General features: G+C 31.3%; 6 protein-coding genes across 9 annotated transcripts; 2 read left to right on the top strand and 4 right to left on the bottom strand.

The window, feature by feature from the left end:
• Window positions 1–162: 162 nt before the first annotated feature.
• Window positions 163–4,614, bottom strand: LOC139087572 (protein glass-like). Its single transcript, XM_070636405.1, has 12 exons — window positions 4,519–4,614; window positions 4,337–4,449; window positions 2,698–3,493; window positions 2,466–2,618; window positions 2,367–2,388; window positions 1,540–1,631; window positions 1,408–1,481; window positions 1,293–1,347; window positions 1,195–1,225; window positions 1,103–1,119; window positions 1,011–1,044; window positions 163–772 (listed from the first exon to the last, which is right to left on the bottom strand). Exons 1-12 carry the CDS (start codon window positions 4,612–4,614, stop codon window positions 711–713), a joined length of 1,545 nt encoding a protein of 514 aa, XP_070492506.1. The 3' UTR covers window positions 163–710.
• Window positions 4,615–10,191: 5,577 nt separating this feature from the next.
• EMC6 (ER membrane protein complex subunit 6) lies at window positions 10,192–10,796 on the bottom strand. The gene is made up of 3 exons (XM_070636529.1): window positions 10,611–10,796; window positions 10,393–10,553; window positions 10,192–10,331 (listed from the first exon to the last, which is right to left on the bottom strand). Exons 1-3 carry the CDS (start codon window positions 10,723–10,725, stop codon window positions 10,263–10,265), a joined length of 345 nt encoding a protein of 114 aa, XP_070492630.1. The 5' UTR covers window positions 10,726–10,796; the 3' UTR covers window positions 10,192–10,262.
• A 109-nt stretch (window positions 10,797–10,905) lies between these two features.
• Window positions 10,906–12,922, bottom strand: LOC139087577 (cysteine protease ATG4C-like). 2 transcript variants are annotated; one of them, XM_070636414.1, is made up of 2 exons: window positions 12,730–12,922; window positions 10,906–12,671 (listed from the first exon to the last, which is right to left on the bottom strand). In XM_070636414.1, exons 1-2 carry the CDS (start codon window positions 12,782–12,784, stop codon window positions 10,975–10,977), a joined length of 1,752 nt encoding a protein of 583 aa, XP_070492515.1. In that variant the 5' UTR covers window positions 12,785–12,922; the 3' UTR covers window positions 10,906–10,974. The 2 variants fall into 2 exon arrangements, with proteins under 2 accessions (XP_070492515.1, XP_070492516.1); XM_070636415.1 differs by having other exon boundaries at window positions 10,906–12,668.
• A 544-nt stretch (window positions 12,923–13,466) lies between these two features.
• Tsc1 (tuberous sclerosis 1 protein hamartin) lies at window positions 13,467–17,401 on the top strand. Of its 2 annotated transcripts, none has more exons than XM_070636412.1 (6): window positions 13,467–13,675; window positions 13,827–14,023; window positions 14,164–14,229; window positions 14,303–16,846; window positions 16,921–17,035; window positions 17,102–17,401. In XM_070636412.1, exons 1-6 carry the CDS (start codon window positions 13,579–13,581, stop codon window positions 17,314–17,316), a joined length of 3,234 nt encoding a protein of 1,077 aa, XP_070492513.1. In that variant the 5' UTR covers window positions 13,467–13,578; the 3' UTR covers window positions 17,317–17,401. The 2 variants fall into 2 exon arrangements, with proteins under 2 accessions (XP_070492513.1, XP_070492512.1); XM_070636411.1 differs by having other exon boundaries at window positions 13,471–13,675; window positions 17,090–17,401.
• Window positions 17,402–17,508: 107 nt separating this feature from the next.
• On the top strand, window positions 17,509–19,512 carry LOC139087629 (cysteine protease ATG4C-like). 2 transcript variants are annotated; one of them, XM_070636494.1, is made up of 2 exons: window positions 17,509–17,671; window positions 17,733–19,512. In XM_070636494.1, exons 1-2 carry the CDS (start codon window positions 17,599–17,601, stop codon window positions 19,424–19,426), a joined length of 1,767 nt encoding a protein of 588 aa, XP_070492595.1. In that variant the 5' UTR covers window positions 17,509–17,598; the 3' UTR covers window positions 19,427–19,512. The 2 variants fall into 2 exon arrangements, with proteins under 2 accessions (XP_070492595.1, XP_070492594.1); XM_070636493.1 differs by having other exon boundaries at window positions 17,730–19,512.
• LOC139087630 (putative receptor-type tyrosine-protein phosphatase mosPTP-1) lies at window positions 19,446–20,608 on the bottom strand. The gene has a single exon (XM_070636495.1). It carries the CDS (start codon window positions 20,599–20,601, stop codon window positions 19,510–19,512), a length of 1,092 nt encoding a protein of 363 aa, XP_070492596.1. The 5' UTR covers window positions 20,602–20,608; the 3' UTR covers window positions 19,446–19,509.
• Window positions 20,609–21,024: the final 416 nt, after the last annotated feature.

Here is a 21,024-nt window from a genome sequence, read left to right as displayed (position 1 = left end):
TTTTATTCAAATTGCTACGATCATTTAAAAATTTTCAGTCAATTAAAAATAACTGAGTTCAAATAATTGATTTAAAAAGCAGAAAATATTCATTGATATTTTATCAATCTGGTTACATTCACTTGTCAACAGGAAAAAAATATTTTGGTATACATTTACATAGCACAAAAAGTTCACCATACAATTACATCTTCATTTGAATTAGGTATGTATTTTGAATCGATACAATGTTTAGAAAATGAAGAATCAAGCATCTTTTAATCATAACATAACTTTTTGCTTCATTTACATCAATATCAAATTTTCTTGAATGAAGCACAAATTCTCACAATCTCACTCATATTTGATTACTTTGTATTCACATTTATATTTTATTATATCCTCTCTGACGTAGGTATTTATTTTTATGCCAATCAATAGTCCCGGAATGGCGTAGTTAAATTTGTTTGTGTTACAAATATCGTGCCTTCAATGTATCTTAAGCTTCTGCATTTATAATATCTTTCGTCATACAGCTTTATAATTTTTTGCATCATAAGGATACAGGAACTTTAGAGATAATTTTTATAGAAGCAATTTTGTTGATGATGTTCACTAGACATAAGTGATGATGAAGCAGCATGAAATAGTTGCGTAGCTGCAAATTTTTTGTTACATTCGTAGTAATTTAAGGAATTTAAAGCAAATGATGGTGTTCCTGAATTTTTATGTCATGTAGCTAAATTTGCTAATCCGTTGCCTCCATGAACTCGCATGTGTCGATTGAGATTTCCTATTAAGGTTAAAGAAAATTGATTAAGTTTCACTTCAGTTCTATTTTCTATTTTGTCAATATTAGAATCAAAATAGAACATTTTGAGCAAATTCCGTATGAATCTCCAGTGGACTCAACTAGACAATTCCATAAGACGATCGTATATCTAGTTATTAATAACTAGATATTATGTCTAGTTGTCCATTTTGGAATGAATTCTAAACTGAATTAGAGTTAAAAAATAATTCAAATTTACCTGATTGACTGAACCGTAGAAGACACAATTTACACTGTAAGGAAAAACATCATTATAATTTTGTCCATAGATTTTAACTATTAAGTACTTGCCTGATAAGGTTTTTCACCTGGAATGAAACAACAAAAAGGAAATTCAAATCATTAAATCAAAACTCGTAATTTCAAACAAAAGCTTTTCTTACCGCTATGAATCCTCAAATGCTTAGTCAGCGTCTGCGAATCAAATTATGTATATTTCATAAATAAAAGCTTACAAATTAATTGCGTAATTTTCACTTACCGATGAATCAGAGAATGCTTTTTTACAATTTCTACATCGGTACGGCCTTTCTCCACTGGAATGAATAACATGTTTATTGAATACAACAGAAACATTTAGTAATTAATGGACATACCTGTGTGTCCTCATATGCGTTGTAACAGACGAACTCTGAGAAAATCTTCTATCACAAATTGGACAGCGGAAAGGCTAAACAAGAAGAAGAGTGGTTAACAAGAGGAACCATTGAAATAATTTAAGCACGTACTTTTTGACCAGTATGCGTTCTAACATGTGCTGTTAAATTTGCCGCCTGTGAAAAACTTTTCTTGCAATCCAAACATTTGTACGGACGTTCCCCTGTGTAAAAAGAAAGGAAAGTAAACATGTATTGGTGAACATGTGGGAGGAGAATATGGTTAAATCTACCGAAGACTTTTTCGACCTGATTTTCTTTTTCTCAAAATTTTTCAAAATTAAGTGCTTTGCATATGCATTTCGGTATTTAACATAAAAAGAAATATAAAATCTATCATTTTGAGTAGTAATCAGCTAATTTGAAGCTTTAGTTAAAGAGTTATTTCAATTTAAAACTGTTTCTCGGTTAAAAGATAAAAATTACTCTTTTTTTCATTTTTAGTTTTCCAAATTTAGACAAATGTTTGACAACAGAAAACTCATTTTGTCAATTTCCGATGTTATATGCTTCATTTTTATGCTCAATATGCCTGTTAAACATGTCTAGTTAATGAGAATTTCATCAAAAATAGCGTTTCTCGGTTAATATTTCAACTCATTATTGCAAAACAATTTTCGTTTGTTTACAAAATTTAATTTCGATTTTAAAAGGAACTAGACACTTTTGTCTTTAAATAATGAGAGCAACACAAAAGTAATTAAAATCTTAATCGAAATTCCTGGTCACGATATACTTTAAGCAAACAGATTTAGAGAAAAAAAGAATTAATAATTTGTTTACACTGTTAAAAATTTTTGTATCGAAAAATTTCAGTGCACTTTATCTGTAGATTTAACCATATAGAGAATAATCGATGACTATTACAAGCAATGTCACAAAAATTCCGTATTACTCACCTGAATGTGTTCTTAAATGTGTCTAATAATGAAAAAAAGAAAATAAAATAATTAGCTTCCTTTCTGCATGACTGTATAAAATATGATATGGATATTTACTTTCAGGGTGGACGGTCTTGCATAAGTTTTACCACAAAGTCGACACAAATTTGGTTTCCCACCTGCGCTATCATCATTACTATTGCTATCATCCTCTTGTTCGTATGAAATGTTGGCGTGATTTCTTGACGGCGACGTTAGTTTTGGCTTTATCTAATTTTATTCAAAATTAAATTAAACGAAAAGCTTAAAAATTTTGAAAGATTCAAAAAGGACATTAACTTCAACTTACATCAAACGTTGAAGGTGATGAGCTCTTTGGTGCTGTAAAACATGTGCTTGTGTGATAAAATGGTTTATGCTCAATAGCAGGAATTGGTGATGTTGATAATTTAACGGTATCTAAAACAGGCTCATCGTCTAAATTGTGCGACGGTGCTGTATTTGTGGTTCCATTTTCACTTGTATAACTATGCGAAGGTGATCGAAAATCAGCCGTAAACGAATATGTTGCACTCGGATATGGTTGTGCGGGACTAAATGGCGGACAAAGGACTGCTGATGAGCTAGTAGGCGGTGGATTCCATTGAGAACATGACACATCTGACGGATATCCATGCATTGTCATATTCATTGACACATTTACACTCATACTAGGATAATGGCCAGGACATGTTGGATCGTAGTAACCATTGTTTGTGTTATAAGAATTTTGAGTTTGATTTTGATGGCATTGATAGTAGTGATGATGGGATGAAGGTGATAAAAGAATTTGTGGATGATGGACAGTATATGACAAGCCATTAGCTGATGAAGCACCATAAGCTGATTGTGGTGACTGAAGTGGTCCTGGTTGATGGCACGGATGATTTTCAGCATTTGGTTTTAATACTGCATTTTTAAGGGATAAAAGTACATCTGCAACATCATGTGTTGGACGCTCAGGTCGAGCATAACTGGCAGTTGCACAAGGTGAAAAGGGAAATAAACTTGGCAGAGGTTCCATTTCAAGCGGTGGTAATCCACTAAAAGAATTCATTTCGTCGTTCCAATAACTTGAATGTGATACAATAGACGGTTGTGTAAGACTATCATTGATAATAAAGAAGAAAAGAGAGACATAAAGGTATGAAATTACTCTTCTTCACATCATGCATGATCATCAACATCATTTCTGTGACTCTGTATGCACACATATTTTTATTTTTTTTATGCTGGGAAAGTATCATATTCAAAAAAATGGTAAAAAGGAAGAAAAGCCATGAAGGCCGACGGACTTTGATATGAGAAAAATATTCTTGGAATTGTTATGCACATTCTCATTGCTGTGCGCATTTTGCATTAAAATGTTTCCATTTGACTGATTATGAAATAACCAATGTGGTATCTTTTACATCTCTCAGCTCGATTTTTATGCCTGCTCATTTCTTATCTCACAACATGTCTCGTTTTTGTTGGTTTTGCTTTAATTCATTTCTTTTTCATAAAGATATAAACTAATTTTATTGAAACAACTTTGATTTTCAATTTCTCTGTACTTTAAAATATGAGAATTTCATGTTTTAAAGACTTTTCCACAAAGTTGGTTTTGTAATTATGATAATCAAAACTACTTCTTTACGAATTTATAATTAAATGAGATGTTTATTTATCCGAGTTAAAAAACAGACTGAATATTTTGAATGAAAAAGGATTTTAAAATATTATTCAAATCCCAAATAAACGTTATAACAGTTTTAGAAATTAAAATAGATTAAAAATGCTGTAAAATTTCTTACGTAGAGAAATTTGTTGAAAAATGTTTAAATTTTCATTAATTGCTGATGTGAAATAAGTAATTTCCAACTCCATCGAAATACGACGGATGTAAAGGATTGCTTATAAATCTAGGTTTGCTAATTTTCTTCACTAAATGATGACCATAAACTCACCTCAATGTGTGATCAAAGTTAAAGCAATTTCCACAATCAATTATATCCGATCCATGCAATGTAGACAATGATGTACAGTTATTCCCGCAAACAGGAGATGATGAATTATACTCCTGAACAAAATAATTAATTTTCCAAAATAATTTTCACTTTATCACGTTAGAGAGTGCACAAAAGTCTACCTGTGTTGTCGGACTATCGATCCAACTACCAAATAAATTGCTATTATTTGGTACATATCCATCAGCAGCATTTGGCGAAGACTCGATTATATGCATTGCTCCACCTTCCTTAAAATTATTTTCTATGGAATCTTTGTAACATGGAAAAACAGCGAAATAAAAAAAAGGTTTTATGGGTTTTGATATTTTTCAATTTTGTCAAGGAGATGAAAATTAATAATGGAAGTGAAGTTTGTATGGAATCTCTGTGATACTTTGCTAACGAAATATAGGGCTTGAATTGGAGATTAAAGAGCCGAACAACAGTTCGGTTTGACTTTTACTATATTCTTAAATTCTCTTACAAAATTAGATGTAAAATTAACTTTTGAAACTTCCAGATTTTTACTCTCAAAAACTTTAAAACCACTGAAAATCAATTTTATTCTAATTCAAAATATTATATCTAATACAAAGCCTTTAACATTACTAATAATGTAATGAAATCTGTAAAGCATAAATAATTTTTTTCCTCTTCCTCTCCGCTTTGCTTTTTCTGTTTCTTCTTCAATTTCTACATTTCTTTACCAACCCCATTTTGAAATATTTTTTTTTAACTGCATGACAACCAATAGAATCATTTTCAAGCAATTGGACTTGCGTGCTTTTTGAGGCACGATGAAATGAATATTCCTGAAGAATATTTCACGAAAAATCATTTAATAAATTTTTGAATTTCATTATTTTATGTGTAGTCATAAATTTAGAACAGCACTGATGGAATATTTTTGTGATTTATTGGATAGTAAATTTCTTAATCAAGAACATCATCATTCCAAAGTCTTTAATTTGTGTATGTTCATTGTTAACTGTTGTGAATGTTCATTGAGTCAGGATAATTTTGGTTTAAATCTTTTTATGTACATAACTGTAATGAATTTACTGAGTTTTAAGTTACTGTTCAACAGAAACAATATGTGTAAAATTTTTAGTGCAGTTTTTTAAATTTTAAACCTTTTGGAAAATGCTTTAAAATTTTAAGTTTGAAATTATACTAAAGTTTATTACTAAAATATTGTTTAAAGCTTTAAAACTCAAATTCAAAAAGTTTTCAGTTTGGAACTTGCACCCAAATAGCACAGATCGATTAATCCAGTGTTGTCCAACTTTTTTGCACCGCGACACACCTTAGGAGCAATCCTCGACCGAAACCGCTCATTGTATATGACATTTAACAAAATTTTCGTCGGCACATAATTTGGATAATACTGGGTTAATCGATAACTATCTAAACTGTTCACTCTTCACTCGGTCCCAAGCGACACAAATGCTCCATTTTTAATCCGTATTGGAGACACGTAGAACTTGAAGTCTACATGGACTCCGACTTTGTGTTCCGCGGGCATTTATCAAAAATCAAAACAATATGATCTCTTGTAATAAAACTTCACAACCATTACTATCTGTTATAAAATAAATTAGACAGCTTAAAAAGTTGTCATTATTACCCAGCTTTAAATTTTGTTTTTTTTTTCTCTAAATATTCCAATTATGTATAAATCTTAGTTAAGATTAAAATATTTAAACTATTAATTGCACTTTATTAACATTTCACTTTAAATAAATTATATTAATAAAACTTTTTTTTGGAGCTGTATCATCAGCTATGTGCTACTTTTTCATTTTCCCTAAATTAAATAATAAAAGAAAATTCAGGATTTATTTTTTTATTTCGAAAGAACTTGACTAAAAATCGCGGACACCGATCAATGTGATGTCAATCGTACAACTAATTTATGAAGAGGGAAAAAAAGTTAAGAGAACTTTAAAAGAATACAATGCGAGCACTACCATACATAAAAACACAACAGAACTCACCGTGATGTGTATGTATGGACTCCTTTTGGTAATGTTGTATCAGATTATGCACATACATGTTGTATGCTACATTTCCATTCATTAAATTTACTTATTTTTTGTTCGATGTTTTTGTTATTGTTTATCAGCCAATTGCTTGTGAATGTCGAACACATGCTTAAGCCTAAATGCCGTTGGTGGTATTCTTTTTTCTGTATAGGAAGATCCTTTAATATGTATTTGACGAGTAATGAAATGAGAGAGCCACACAGTTAATAAAATTTGAGCGATATTGACAAGTCGTTGTTGTTATGTGAAATTTAATCCTTTACGATCAATAACATTTTTTGGTCTCCTCTGCTTACTCATTTCCCATGTGTTATCCTACTCTTCTTCAGTTTATAAGCATATAAAGTTTTTTGACATTTTTAAAAGTCAGGACCTTCTTTTCCTTTATGAAAAAAGAAAGAAAAGACATTTGTAAGAGAGTATCAAATTAAATCTTCCAGGTTTCTTCTTTGTAAATTTTTGACTTACATATTTTCTCCTTTATGCTATGTGCTTCGTTCACGTGAAGAAGAAAATTCATTGAAAGGAAACTTTAATTCTTCCGATTGAATGAATGAACCACCGTATTTTTTTGTTGGGGATACGAGATATCAATTTCATTTCATTTTTTTTCTTCATGTTTAATTTAACTTCTTGATGTTGAGTATTTTTTTGTAACATTGTTAGCTGTGGGGTGTAAAATAGATTATTCCACAATAATTTTTGACTGATGAACAAATAATACCTTTTCAAGTTTTGTTTAAAACCGTTTAAAAATTGAATATCAAAGCTATCTTTAATCATATTTTTAGACCATCTGATTATCTCCTTTGCCTGTTTGATACAATTCGTTTTCATATCTTCATCTTTCTGTAACAATCATCATTCCTGATAGTACGGTACATAACAAATAAATTTTTCATTTCCCAAAAACCAGCAATTAACACTTAAAACTATTAAGGTTAAATCTACAGATAAAGTGCACTGAAATTTTTCGATACAAAAATTTTTAACAGTGTAAACAAATTATTAATTCTTTTTTCTCTAAATCTGTTTGCTTAAAGTATATCGTGACCAGGAATTTCGATTAAGATTTTAATTACTTTTGTGTTGCTCTCATTATTTAAAGACAAAAGTGTCTAGTTCCTTTTAAAATCGAAATTAAATTTTGTAAACAAACGAAAATTGTTTTGCAATAATGAGTTGAAATATTAACCGAGAAACGCTATTTTTGATGAAATTCTCATTAACTAGACATGTTTAACAGGCATATTGAGCATGAAACTGAAGCATATAACACCGAAAATTGAAAAAATGAGTTTTCTGTTGTCAAACATTTGTCTAAATTTGGAAAACTAAAAATGAAAAAAAGAGTAATTTTTATCTTTTAACCGAGAAACAGTTTTAAATTGAAATAACTCTTTAACTAAAGCTTCAAATTAGCTGATTACTACTCAAAATGATAGATTTTATATTTCTTTTTATGTTAAATACCGAAATGCATATGCAAAGCACTTAATTTTGAAAAATTTTGAGAAAAAGAAAATCAGGTCGAAAAAGTCTTCGGTAGATTTAACCTTAAACTTTAAGTAAATTTCATCAATGCATTTTTTTATAAATCAGAATAAAAATAAAAACTATATTCATCAAATTTAGTTTGTAGTTCAGATCTTTTGAATCATAAGTATCCAAGTCAAGGATTATTGTTACCTGTTATATCCGAGTTCAAAAACAGACTGAACTCTTTATATGAAAAGGGTTTTCAACTATATTTAATAAATATTATTCAAATTTCAAATGAACGTTATAAAATTAAAACATCAAAAATCCTTTTGATATCCCAAAATTTGTTTTAAAAAAGTTTTGCAATAAAAGTCACCAATGCATCATGGAAGTTGTTTGAATTTACAGAATCAAAATCGTCCATGTCTGGTAATAGTTCTTACAGTGCTTACATGAGTATATAGTTTTTTTATATTGCTTTTGGCCGTTCAATTATCCCTTAACGGCGGCTTCCTATGCAAGAAAAATTACATTTATCTTTGGTATAAGTTGTGCATTTATTGTAGATATAAATGTTTCGAAAATTCACGAACTACACAATGCGGCAAATTTCATTTTTCGTCATAAACTTCAACGCGGCTACATATCGGTTTCCTGACAACTATGTTTATCTGCTTGGTACAAAATTAACCCATCAATTCCCAGCCAATTGAATAAATATTATCTGATTTCCTTTAAAACAGATAGATATCAAAGCCATCAAATAACTCTCAAATGAATAAGCACGTGGTGATGATCTTAGAACCCAGATTTAATTATCATTTCAACAAATTAATCAAGCTTATTTATTTAGCTGAAAAATATTAAATTTCAATTATTATCCTTCTTCCCTTCTCATCCACAAACCCCATTTCTATTTTTTCTCTCATTGACATGAAATTTAATTATGGAATAGGCGACCACACTGAACTGGTTGAATAGAAAAGTAAACAATATTTATTCATCTCTCTCTTGCTCCGCTTCCATTCGTCTTCTTTTCACAATGTTGTGTCATTGATTTTTCCTTTGATCGGAAAAATTGTTTTGTTCTTCCTTGCGAGGCAGTTAAAAGAAGTTACTTTCCTTATTTTTTGTTATTGCTAAAAGAAACCATTTGAATGCACGATGATGATGATTTTTCAAATGAAACCTTACACATTACATTATACATATATTACATTTATTTCCATACCCCATTTATTGCTCGCTTCTTCATTCCACCTGAAAACTCGAGTGATGTAATAGATTTTTATTATGTATTATTATTTATATAGGCAAGTTCAATAGGAATGATTGTTACAAAATATTAAAGTAATAATCCTCAAAATAAATACAGTGCGCTAAGGAAAATGAGGGATGAAAAAAAAGTTACCGCATAACTTATCTCATTGATTGTCATGACTAGTTTTTGATTATCTAAGCAAGGTGCATTGTGTATGCTTGGGAACTTGTTTATCTTTATTATTAAGTGCCAAGATCAATTTTGAACAAGTTTTTATGAATGATGCATTGAATTATGCTGCATTTTGTCACTTCTTGCTTAGTGTAGAATATGAGAAGGAATAAAGCATACATACCTGTTAATGATATTGTTAATTTCACAGAAAAAGTATAATTCCCAATAACAGATCCCAAGTTGGAATCGGATCCACGTCATACAATTTCAAGTCGCATAAACTTACAACTGTACTTCCAGTGATATACCGTAAATGCGCTTCAACAAGTTCGACTTCACAGCATAAATTTTAGTTTATTTGCATCCACGTGATTACTTCCTTCCTACCTTTCTCCCTCCCTCCCTCTAATAACGTTAAATTTATTTCATTAGGTATTAAATAACTCATTCAATAAAGTACTTCGACCCCTCCCATCATTGTTGATTCCTTTCACCGCATCATTTACCCATCATCTCATTTAAAGCGTGTCAGATTATTTCAAATGATTGAAAATTATAATAGATAGAGATTAGTTTGAACAATATGCTACCGACCAAAAAAATATTGTTTCATCTTCCTTGTGGCTTATGTTGAGTATAATGATATGTTTTGGTAAATGTTTGCTTAACATCTTTTATATTTAATATTTTCAGGAACAGGAGATAACATTTTGTACACGTGAGGATTTACTAGATTTTATCAGAAGTGTATTTCAAAGATGTTTTGTATGTGATATATGCTGGATGTAACATCCAAAATATATCAAAATAATATAAAGTTCTGTAACAAGATAAGAAAAAATACTCTATCGTTCCTTACATACCAATTTTGTTTTTATTAGGAATAAATTTGACAAAATAATTTATATGAAAATTAATTTTTTTAATACACATGCATCGTCCCGTACGCAAAAGTCCAAAACAGAGTGTACGTGCAAAGTCCACCGAGAAACTAATTGGAAGAGATATTATTAATAAAAGTTAACTGGCGTTGAAGTTTTTAATTCACTTACTCCATTTGTTACAAGTGATTTTCTCGATATAAAATATTTGTTCCATGTACTTCCAGTTTTTACAATTAGAAGTCCGAAAAAAATTATAAGTGCAGCAATATAGAAAATAAAACCATTTAATCCAGTTAATCCTAAGATTCCAGCAGTACAACCTGCTAATGCTGAAAAGAAATAGAAACATTTAATTAACTAAATAAAATAATTATAAATTAATTTACATGATAATGATGTTTTGACGTATTCTATATTGATTAGATTCTGTCTAACAGCTGTTTCACTAAATGCAACTATTTCTCCGGTTTTTGTTTCTCTTGTTTTTACACGTGAAGCCATTTTTATTAATTAAATTAACAATTTTACAAAATTTTCGAATAGAGTGATTATTTTTTATCAACTTAGCTGATTTCCCCTTTTTATGTTGTTGACTTTTTATTTCAAATTTTTTTTGACCGTTAATATTTGAGAAAAATAAATAATTTCAATATCATCATCAATTATGATAGCTTTATTTTTTATAGGGTGTATAAGTGTATATTTGTAAACAACTGTACTTAATAACAGAAAATAACTTAAATTATTATTTTAAAGAATCACAAAATCTTCAATTCCATCATCAGTATCGTCACCGTCTTGATCTTCTAGTTGAAGATTTTTTAATGAATTTAATGCTGAGGTTCGTACACGAGCTGATTTATGAGTCTCATCTCGAAGTCTTCCAGGTTGAAAAATAAACATGGGATAAGTTGATTGATCGTTCATAATTGGTGGCTTTAGGCAAGAGGAAGTTGACTGTAAAGTTTTGTGTCGTTCGTTGTAATTATTAACGGGTTGTAAGTATGGCTGAATAGTATTTTGAAATCGATCGTATTCATTTCGGGTAGGTATGTAAAATCCAATGCAACAGCTTGGATCCATTTTAGATATTTTCATTTTCCTCGCAGATCGACAGTGAAAACTTGTTACTGGAAAATGTTCGGCATTAACATCGACAATATCTTGGCAATAATGTGGATCTAAATGAATTAATTTATCATCTTGATATCCAACAAAATAAAGCGAGTGTTTTGGACGTCCACCAATAATTCCTATACACCATTCTAGACTCAGCATAGCTTTTAAGCAATCAGCATAAATTGGATTTAATTTTTCATGTCCTAATCGAAGTGGAATCAACAGAATCAGATGTTTCCATGTGATGACATTTTTCTTTCTGTCCAAATTCTTCAAAGGAGATGTTGTAGCTGATCTTGACTTATTTTGCCATGGTACAGTCTGTATTTCTTGTGAATAGCATTCATCAAATATATCTTGATTATAAATCGTACAGTCTTGTGCTACATAAACATGCAACGTTGCAAGATCAATATTTTCTTTTGATGCTTGTTTAACAGCTTCTTTTAATACATGTGCTACTGATCCCGGGCCGTACCATTCACCAACTTTCTTTCCATTCTTCTTGCCTAACTCAACCATTTTATGAATAGAAAATGGACTTGTTTTTGACTCTTGATCACCAAACCATCGAAGAATTTTCCTATGGATGTGATCCTCTGTAGTCTGCGACAGCTGAGAATTAGGATCAAAACGCCAACTTCTTCCGAGAAAATGAACAATTAGTGCCTGTGCAAGCATCATTTGACCAGATCTTATCATACATCCCCAACCACAATCTGAAGTATAGCCACTAGTTGGTGAATGCATTGGATCTTTTAATTCCGTTTGCATCATTGTAAAATCTCGTCTATAAGTCATCCATATTCGTGAAATAAAATCCTTTTTAAATCCATCAAAACCATCTTCATAGTCACCGACTACATCTGTTCCTGTTTCTTCAGGAGGTTCAATTGCTTGATCAATGTCGTTATCATTATTACTATTATTTAGATCACTCGTACTTAGATACTTTGTTCCTGAATATTGCTGATATGAATCACAGGACGTTGGCATTTCTTCATGCAATGATGTTGTGAGTAACTTGCTATTGTCTATGCGAGAATTATTACTAATATTATTATCAATCATTTCATAAGCTGACGATTGCATGGATGGATTTGGAGTGACTTTTTGATGATAACATCGACCCAAAAACCATACTGCTGATTCCTTATTGAAATTTGACCTTAACTTTGTATTCCATCCATATTTCATATTATGCCATATTGACATTAGTCTTGTCTCTACTTTCTCCTTAAGTTCACCTCCATTTAAGGCTCCTGATGTTGTTATTGCTGGTGTCAATCTTTGATCATTCGAAGCATTGCTCGATGTTACTGAATCTACTTTAAATTTTATTTCATTTTTAATTTGTTATCAAAAATTAATTTTCTTAAAATTTACCATTTCCATCAGTTCCGCTTAGTTCTACAATTGTATCCTTAATTCGTGAAAACATTGTTACTTTATTTGATATTTTGTAATATCCAAAATAGTAAATCCATTTATGATTATTTTGACTTTTATAGAACTTTTCTCTTCATTGTTGTTTTTTTTTAGTAACTTTTAGTTGTTGTTTACATACACATCATGCCATCTCGCGGTAAAGACTTGAATTACTTTTTCTTTATCCTAGAAAGAATCAAAAGTTTATAATTAACAAAATCGGTTGTTTGCAATAGTAATAGTGAAGCAAAACTGCTTAAAATATAGTAAACATAATAAAAAATCAAAATTTAAAGAAAAATTTTTAAATCATATAAAATTAAGAGAGAATTTGGTAATAATCGTATGCTGGACATGAATAAACAAGTTTGAACAAGTATTTTAATGACTAACAGTGTGTGTTAAAAGTTTTAAAATATAAATAAACAATTGGTGAAATTACCACAAATCTTGATGGTAAACTGGTAAAAATTCTGTGTGACAAAATTTTAGATCCAGACAAAGTGAAAATTGTAATGCAGTAAACATTGAAAATTTTGCTAAGTGAAAAACTCACCTCAGTTAAAGTAACTAAGACTTGTTTAAAAGGCATTATTATTATTTGTACGAAATATTAGCAAAAAGTGGCATTTAAATTACATATAAAAAGATACAGTGAAATCAAATAAAGCTGATTGAAAAAATTTTAAAAAAATTTAAGAAACTTACCACTGTAAAACGCCATCTATTGAGCTCGCGGTGGTGTGATTTTTGGTCTTGCATTAACAATTAGTTGTTTTAAAAGATATATAATTTTTTGGGTTTAAAATGAACAATCCAATAGAATTATTTAATGAACTGGAATCATTTAATGTGCATGATCAGGAATGTGCAAAGCAGAAGTTCGCAGAGGCATTCGCTTCAAGTAAGTGTCAAAAAATAAATATGGAATTATTTTTTTTCTTTCTTCACAAAAAAAAATATCTACTTTCATTAAAAAGTAATAAAAATTTATCGTTCGTGACGAGAACGTATTTTATTTCATTTGATTAACGTTTTCTTTGTCTAATTAATAGCAAAAGAATCATGGATTGTTAATGGAATGATCGATTATTATGCACAAACAAATTCATTTAGAATAGTAGAAGTTCTTGTTAAAGTTCAGACACCTCACGATATTAATATCTTCAATAAGCTGCAAAAGTGTCTTCAGGAATCGAATCCAAAGCAAAAAACTGTTGCTCTTACACTCTTCGCTCATATTGTCCGCAAGGTAAATTTACATTATTTTGACCAGATCTATTTTTATCCACCGAACCGTCATAGAAATAGCATTATCTTTATCGAAAAAAAGAGGAATATGAAATTATGCTGTTCATCAATTTTAATCTAATTACACTTGTCTCATTACAGCATCCAACTTGGTTACATAAAGTAGTAAATCATGGATTTCTGAAAGATTTATTAAGGTTCCTAAGAGTACGTACGCAAGCTTACAAGTCAATGAATACATTTTAATTAACTTTCATTTGTAAATTGCTTTATTTTTTAGTATGAACGTGATGTCATAACTCTCATATCTGGATTATTGTGTATAATTTCATTATTGCCAATCATACCAACATCGATTAGTGCATTCCTCCCAGATCTTTTTGAAATCTTCAATTATGTTGCAACGCTAACTTGTCAACAGCTTAATTTAAGCGAATGTCACCTGACTTATTTACAATATGGACTTTATATGCTTTTCAATCGGTTGTATGGAATGTATCCGTGCAATTTTATTGATTATATTAAAAATGAATATATAACAAAGTCAGAAAAGACACCAATTTTTAATCATACAATTCGAGGACTGCTAGACACTGTAAAAATTCATCCAAATCTAATAATATCAACAAAGAGCTCTGAGACTACAACAACACGATTTAAGAAAATGGAACCTCACGACGTAGTCGTTGAGTGTGCAAAATATTCAGTCGATAATGAAAAGTCTGTTTCGAATGGATCGTCAGCAAGTGGATTTTTAGACTGTTCACACATGAAACCATTAGAATATACACATACCGTTGTTGAACCATTACCAGCGCTTCCGTCACGACATTATATGGCTAGTGCAAAATCTGTTGAAAATAAATTTGAGAGCCTTTGGAGTCCATCATTTGTTATTCAAGCGACACCTCCACCGACAGCTAATCTACCTAATACACCTACTCCGACACCAAATTTTTTAATTAAACAACAAGCTTTTAATGATGTTGAGGAATCGACCAAGCTCGTCGAACCAGGAGTTGAAGCAACACCAGAAACTACACCAATTAAGCCAGAAATTAGGAATTCATTTAAACCATATCCAAACTCATCCCAAACTGCTCGTAACATTTGGCCAAAAACCACAACATCATCTCTTACTCAAACGTCAAGCACACGAAATATATCAACGCCATCATCACCAATGAGAAAGGAATTTAAGCCTGTACAAAGTCAATTACCACCCTTTGACTTTTCGTCAAATCAAAAACTTATGAGAATTTTATCAGATAGAGAACATAGTGGCGGTGATATGATAATATCAAAAGAGGACCAAGAAGTAAATGATATTAATAGCTTTAATACCAACAATAATAGTGATTTGGAAGGAATTAATGCAGCATTGATGGATTATGATGAATCATCAGATGAAACTGATACAACACCACCATTATATCCACAAGTTAATTATGTGGGACGTGTAAAGCGCCTTAGATTATATAGTCATTGTATTTGTAGCGCTGGAACATCTCCTGCTGATAGCATTAATTATATGCCACGTATCCCAAGAACATCACGTATGAAGAGATACAATTCATGGCCTAATCTTAAATCTGCGGATGTTATTATCAAGTCGTCAAAGCTCAATAAACAGAATGAAAGTGAACATCAATCGTCTTCGGATGAAGCTGTTAGTGCTGTATCTCATTTTAAAAAGAAGACCGTTCAAAATGGCGATACAAAAATGAGAAATGGAAGCATTTTTAAGAAGATTAAAGAGGATTTAAAATCAAAGCCTTTAGAAGTTGTTCAAAAAGCATCAACAGGAACACAAACTATTGAATATTGGCCATCAGCATATGAAGCTATGTTTTATAATATTTTTGAAAAGGAAATGAAGAAGAAGCCTGAAAAGGATGAAATAATAACAGTCACACAAACGACGACGACTACGACACTTACAAAATCAACAGTCGAGGCAGGAAGTCATCAAAATAGTGCATTTTTGACTTCTACATCGTCACCAAACGAAATGATTGATCAATACATCCAGACATCGCTAAAAAGAAAAAATTCAAATGATTATCGCGATCAAATTGAACTTTTGGCAATTCAGCTCCAATTTGAAAAGCATCGACGTGAAATTCATGCTGAAAGGAATCGTCGATTGTTGGGTAAAAGTCGACAAATGCGCGGTTTAGAACAAAATAATTCAACTCTCAGTTCTCAAGTAGCCCAATTGACAAACGAAATTCAAGAATTGAATAGAAAGTCTACGGAAACTAAAAGCAGTTATCAAATGAAATTGAACAAGCTTGAAGAACAAATTAGTTTCTTGTCAAAGAAATTTTGTGAAGAGAACGAGAAGCAGAAACAAATTCAAAGAGAAAAAGATTCTCTTCAAGTTCTTTTAGACGATGAAATAGCTCAGAAGAAACAGGCTCTTTTGAAAATCGATAAATTATGTGCTGAGAATTTTGACTTGAAACATTTGTACGAAGATGCTAAAACGGAAGCTGAACGTGGCAAGCAATATAGAGATCAGTTAAAGAAACTCGAATCTGATCTTATCATATTCAATGAGGCACGCTTAAAATGTCAACAACAAATGGAAGATCTAAGTGCTTTGAAAGCAAGAGACGTTGAGACGGAATACATTGTTGAGAGCTATACACTTGAATTGCAAGAAATGAAGCGTGCTCTAGATTTTAAGTCATCACAAATTGATGGCTTGAATAGACGCATTGTTGATTATGAACAGCAAATTCAGAAAAAGGATACCAATCTTGCTGATCAGAAGAGATTAGTCAAATCCATTAAGGACGTTTATGAAGAAAAATTCAAGGTGGGTTTTGGCTCAAATGAGAGCTGTCTTCAAAGTTTACTTTTTCATACTAAAATACCTATTTTTCTGTCTAGGCCTTGGAGGACAAGTATGCAACACAAAAGGCAATCATACTGAAAATGGAAGAAAATGCATTGGAACTAAATAGAAATCAACAGGCGATAGTTTCTCCAGAATCAGAACGAACTGGTAAAAGTTGATTGTAATAATTTTAATTCTCTCCACTTCAATTGTGTTTTCTAGTTGATCTTTTAGGATATACCTCACCATTGTCTATTTCATTAGCTTCAAGTAACGAGCTTTCTGTATCTTTGAGATCTACAACTGAATTACGAAGTCTTATACATCCAGAGCCTGTTCAACAGCCAATTCTTCAACGACAGCAGTCTATTCATGATGACATGCCTGTAAGTAGCTCTGGAATCGCTCACGGATCGGGACAACCAATCACTTATAAAAAGAAATCTTAAAGATGTGTAAATTTATTAAAAATTATTATCCTATTTTATCTTTTATAATAAACAGTAATGTTTCTAAAGTTTTCAAGAAAGTTAAGTACTGCCTTTATTACTTGAAATTGTTTTATTTGTGTTCAAATATGTTGAATATAAAACATAATTTTTGTCTATACCGCGAGATGGCATGAAATGCATGTAAACAAATCGAGCTACAGAAAGAAACAACAATGAAGAGAAAAGTTCTATAAAAGTCAAAATAATCATAAATGGATTTACTATTTTGGATATTACAAAATGTCAAATAAAGCAACAATGTTTTCACGAATTAAGGATACATTTGTAGAACTAAGCGGAACTGATGGAAATGGTAAATTTTAAGAAAATTAATTTTTGATACGAAAATAAAAATGAAATAAAATTTAAAGTAGATTCAGTGACATCGAGCAATGCTTCGAATGATCAAAGATTAACACCAACAATAACAACATCAGGAGCCTTAAATGGAGGTGAACTTAAGGAGAAAGTAGAGACAAGACTAATGTCAATATGGCATAATATGAAATATGGATGGAATACAAAGTTGAGGTCAAATTTCAATAAGGAATCAGCAGTATGGTTTTTGGGTCGATGTTATCATCAAAAAGTCACTCCAAATCCATCCATGCAATCGTCAGCTTATGAAATGATTGATAATAATATTAGTAATAATTCTCGCATAGACAATAGCAAGTTACTCACAACATCATTGCATGAAGAAATGCCAACGTCCTGTGATTCATATCAGCAATATTCAGGAACAAAGTATCTAAGTACGAGTGATCTAAATAATAGTAATAATGATAACGACATTGATCAAGCAATTGAACCTCCTGAAGAAACAGGAACAGATGTAGTCGGTGACTATGAAGATGGTTTTGATGGATTTAAAAAGGATTTTATTTCACGAATATGGATGACTTATAGACGAGATTTTACAATGATGCAAACGGAATTAAAAGATCCAATGCATTCACCAACTAGTGGCTATACTTCAGATTGTGGTTGGGGATGTATGATAAGATCTGGTCAAATGATGCTTGCACAGGCATTAATTGTTCATTTTCTTGGAAGAAGTTGGCGTTTTGATCCTAATTCTCAGCTGTCGCAGACTACAGAGGATCACATCCATAGGAAAATTCTTAGATGGTTTGGTGATCAAGAGTCAAAAACAAGTCCATTTTCAATTCACAAAATGGTCGAGTTAGGGAAGAAGAATGGAAAGAAAGTTGGTGAATGGTATGGTCCGGGCTCAGTAGCTCATGTATTAAAAGAAGCTGTTAAGCAAGCATCTAAAGAAAATATTGATCTTGCAACATTGCATGTTTATGTAGCACAAGACTGTACGATTTATAATCAAGATATATTTGATGAATGCTATTCACAAGAAATACAGACAGTACCATGGCAAAATAAGTCACGATCAGCTACAACCTCTCCTTTGAAGAATTTGGACAGAAAGAAAAATGTCATCACATGGAAACATCTGATTCTGTTGATTCCACTTCGATTAGGACATGAAAAATTAAATCCAATTTATGCTGATTGCTTAAAAGCTATGCTGAGTCTAGAATGGTGTATTGGAATTATTGGTGGACGTCCAAAGCACTCACTTTATTTTGTTGGATATCAAGATGATAAATTAATTCACTTAGATCCACATTATTGCCAAGATCTTGTCGATGTTAATGCCGAACATTTTCCAGTAACAAGTTTTCATTGTCGATCTGCGAGGAAAATGAAAATATCTAAAATGGATCCAAGCTGTTGCATTGGATTTTACATACCTACCCGAAATGAATATGATCGATTTCAAAATACTATTCAGCCATACTTACAACCCGTTAATAATTACAATGAACGACACAAAGCTTTACAGTCAACTTCCTCTTGCCTCAAACCACCAATCATGAACGATCAATCAACTTATCCCATGTTCATTTTTCAACCTGGAAGACTTAGAGATGAGACTCATAAATCAGCTCGTGTACGAACCTCAGCATTAAATTCATTAAAAAATCTTCAACTAGAAGATCAAGACGGTGACGATACTGATGATGGAATTGAAGATTTTGTGATTCTTTAAAAAAAATCCCATTCCCAAATTATTGTATATAACAAGTTTATTTATTATTCCTAATTAAATTTAACCTGCCATAACTTAAAACTCTATGAACTTTGATACTTTACTACTGCTCTAAATTTTGCTGATCTACTTCTAGGGTTCTCTTCTATTTCCTCAAATCTAGGTGTTAATACATGCTTATGTAACTGATGCCAATTTGTGTGAAACATTACATCAAGCTTATCTTCATCATGACACAACAGATGACTAATGTACTTTAAAGGAACTTCATTTGCCATATCGTCTGTAATATTTCCCATGATGTGTCTTTTCACGATTGTATCCTCTAGAGAATGAAATGTAATTGTCACAAGCCTACCGCCAATTTTTAAATACTTTTCAGCCATCAAAATTCCATAATTAATCTCATTTAGTTCATTATTGACGAAAATTCTTAGTGCTTGAAAAGTTTTTGTGGCCACGTGTGATGGACGACTAAGTTTATCTAATCTTTGTTCACTTCCACAACATGACTCGACAACGTCCGCTAGTTCTTTAGTTGTTTCAATTCTTTTAACTGAATATCGAGCATCAATAATTGCCTTTGCGATCTTTTTTGCATTCTTTTCCTCACCATAAACTTTTAAAATTCTCGCTAAATCCTCTTCGTCTATTTTTGCCAAAATATCTGCCGCTGTTGGTTGGTTTGGGAAGCGAGCTTGATCCATTCGCATGTCTAAGTATCCATTTTTGCTAATCGAGAAACCTCTAGTGCCGTCATCAAATTGCATAGAAGAACATCCGAAATCAAATAAAATTCCATCAATTGAATTTTGCTTTATTTTATGCTGCTTCATTAGATTTGGAAGCTCGGAGAATCTACCTAAAAGTGGAATGAGCCTATTCGGATACTCTTCTGCTAGCTGTTTTGCATAATCTACGGCTATTGGATCACGATCAAGTGCAAAAACTTTGACATTTTCAGCAGATTCTAGAATCTTTTTAGTATGACCACCAGAGCCGAATGTCATGTCTATAAAAACTTCATTTTTGTTTGGATTCAAGTATTCTAAGGTTTCATTAAGCATAACAGGAACATGTGGACGATTGGATTTAGTTGATTTGATGAGTGGCTTAAGGAAATGCATTTGGGAGTATCTTCTAAATTGACATGATAAATTTTTTAGAGGCACCATGTCTAGTTCTCGGTATTAATGTATTCCAAGAACTCTGATGAAAGGACTTGCTTGCACTGCTCTCCTGAAATATTAAAAATTTAATTAATAAAACTTAAATCAGAGAAGTTCCAAAGCCGGAACATAATTTATAGAATATAGGTTGACAATCTTACCTGTCAATCCTGTTGACGTAGATGTAAACTTTCTAGGATATTTATCGTGATGAACGTTCTTAACTAGATTTTCTAGTGCCTCAAACTGTTTTTCAATGTGCTTTTGATCTTTTGTGGATATGATTTTTGTACCACTAAATTGATTTGTCAATTTTTCTCTTAAAAAGTATCCTAAATCACGATTGTTCTTGGTCTTATCGACAGGCCACTTTTCCAGAATCGCTAGAAATCTCTTGTAATTATGTGACATTACTATAATCAAGTTTTT

Source organism: Chironomus tepperi, unplaced genomic scaffold (assembly GCF_022539635.2).
Source record: "Chironomus tepperi strain 1889 unplaced genomic scaffold, CSIRO-AGI_Ctep_v1 contig_128, whole genome shotgun sequence".
Lineage (NCBI taxonomy): Eukaryota > Metazoa > Arthropoda > Insecta > Diptera > Chironomidae > Chironomus > Chironomus tepperi.
This window is presented reverse-complemented; position numbering and strand designations above follow the sequence as displayed.

Bases quoted from the DNA above. Each gene is read 5' to 3' on its own strand.
- LOC139087572 (XM_070636405.1), bottom strand. From the start codon at position 4,614: ATGCATATAATCGAGTCTTCGCCAAATGCTGCTGATGGATATGTACCA. The intron at 1,482-1,539 runs GTACGTGCTTAA...CTTCTTGTTTAG, and splicing joins GAACGCATACTGGTCAAAAA to CCTTTCCGCTGTCCAATTTG. The intron at 1,348-1,407 runs GTATGTCCATTA...TATTCATTCCAG, and splicing joins ACGCATATGAGGACACACAG to TGGAGAAAGGCCGTACCGAT.
- LOC139087630 (XM_070636495.1), bottom strand. From the start codon at position 20,601: ATGGTGCCTCTAAAAAATTTATCATGTCAATTTAGAAGATACTCCCAA.
- Tsc1 (XM_070636411.1), top strand. From the start codon at position 13,579: ATGAACAATCCAATAGAATTATTTAATGAACTGGAATCATTTAATGTG. The intron at 14,024-14,163 runs GTAAATTTACAT...GTCTCATTACAG, and splicing joins TCGCTCATATTGTCCGCAAG to CATCCAACTTGGTTACATAA. The intron at 17,036-17,089 runs GTAAAAGTTGAT...TGTGTTTTCTAG, and splicing joins TCCAGAATCAGAACGAACTG to TTGATCTTTTAGGATATACC.
- EMC6 (XM_070636529.1), bottom strand. From the start codon at position 10,725: ATGGCTTCACGTGTAAAAACAAGAGAAACAAAAACCGGAGAAATAGTT. The intron at 10,554-10,610 runs GTAAATTAATTT...ATTTCTTTTCAG, and splicing joins CGTCAAAACATCATTATCAT to CATTAGCAGGTTGTACTGCT. The intron at 10,332-10,392 runs GTAAGTGAATTA...TCTTCCAATTAG, and splicing joins AATCACTTGTAACAAATGGA to TTTCTCGGTGGACTTTGCAC.
- LOC139087577 (XM_070636414.1), bottom strand. From the start codon at position 12,784: ATGTTTTCACGAATTAAGGATACAATTGTAGAACTAAGCGGAACTGAT. The intron at 12,672-12,729 runs GTAAATTTTAAG...TAAAATTTAAAG, and splicing joins AAGCGGAACTGATGGAAATG to TAGATTCAGTAACATCGAGC.
- LOC139087629 (XM_070636493.1), top strand. From the start codon at position 17,599: ATGTCAAATAAAGCAACAATGTTTTCACGAATTAAGGATACATTTGTA. The intron at 17,672-17,729 runs GTAAATTTTAAG...TAAAATTTAAAG, and splicing joins AAGCGGAACTGATGGAAATG to TAGATTCAGTGACATCGAGC.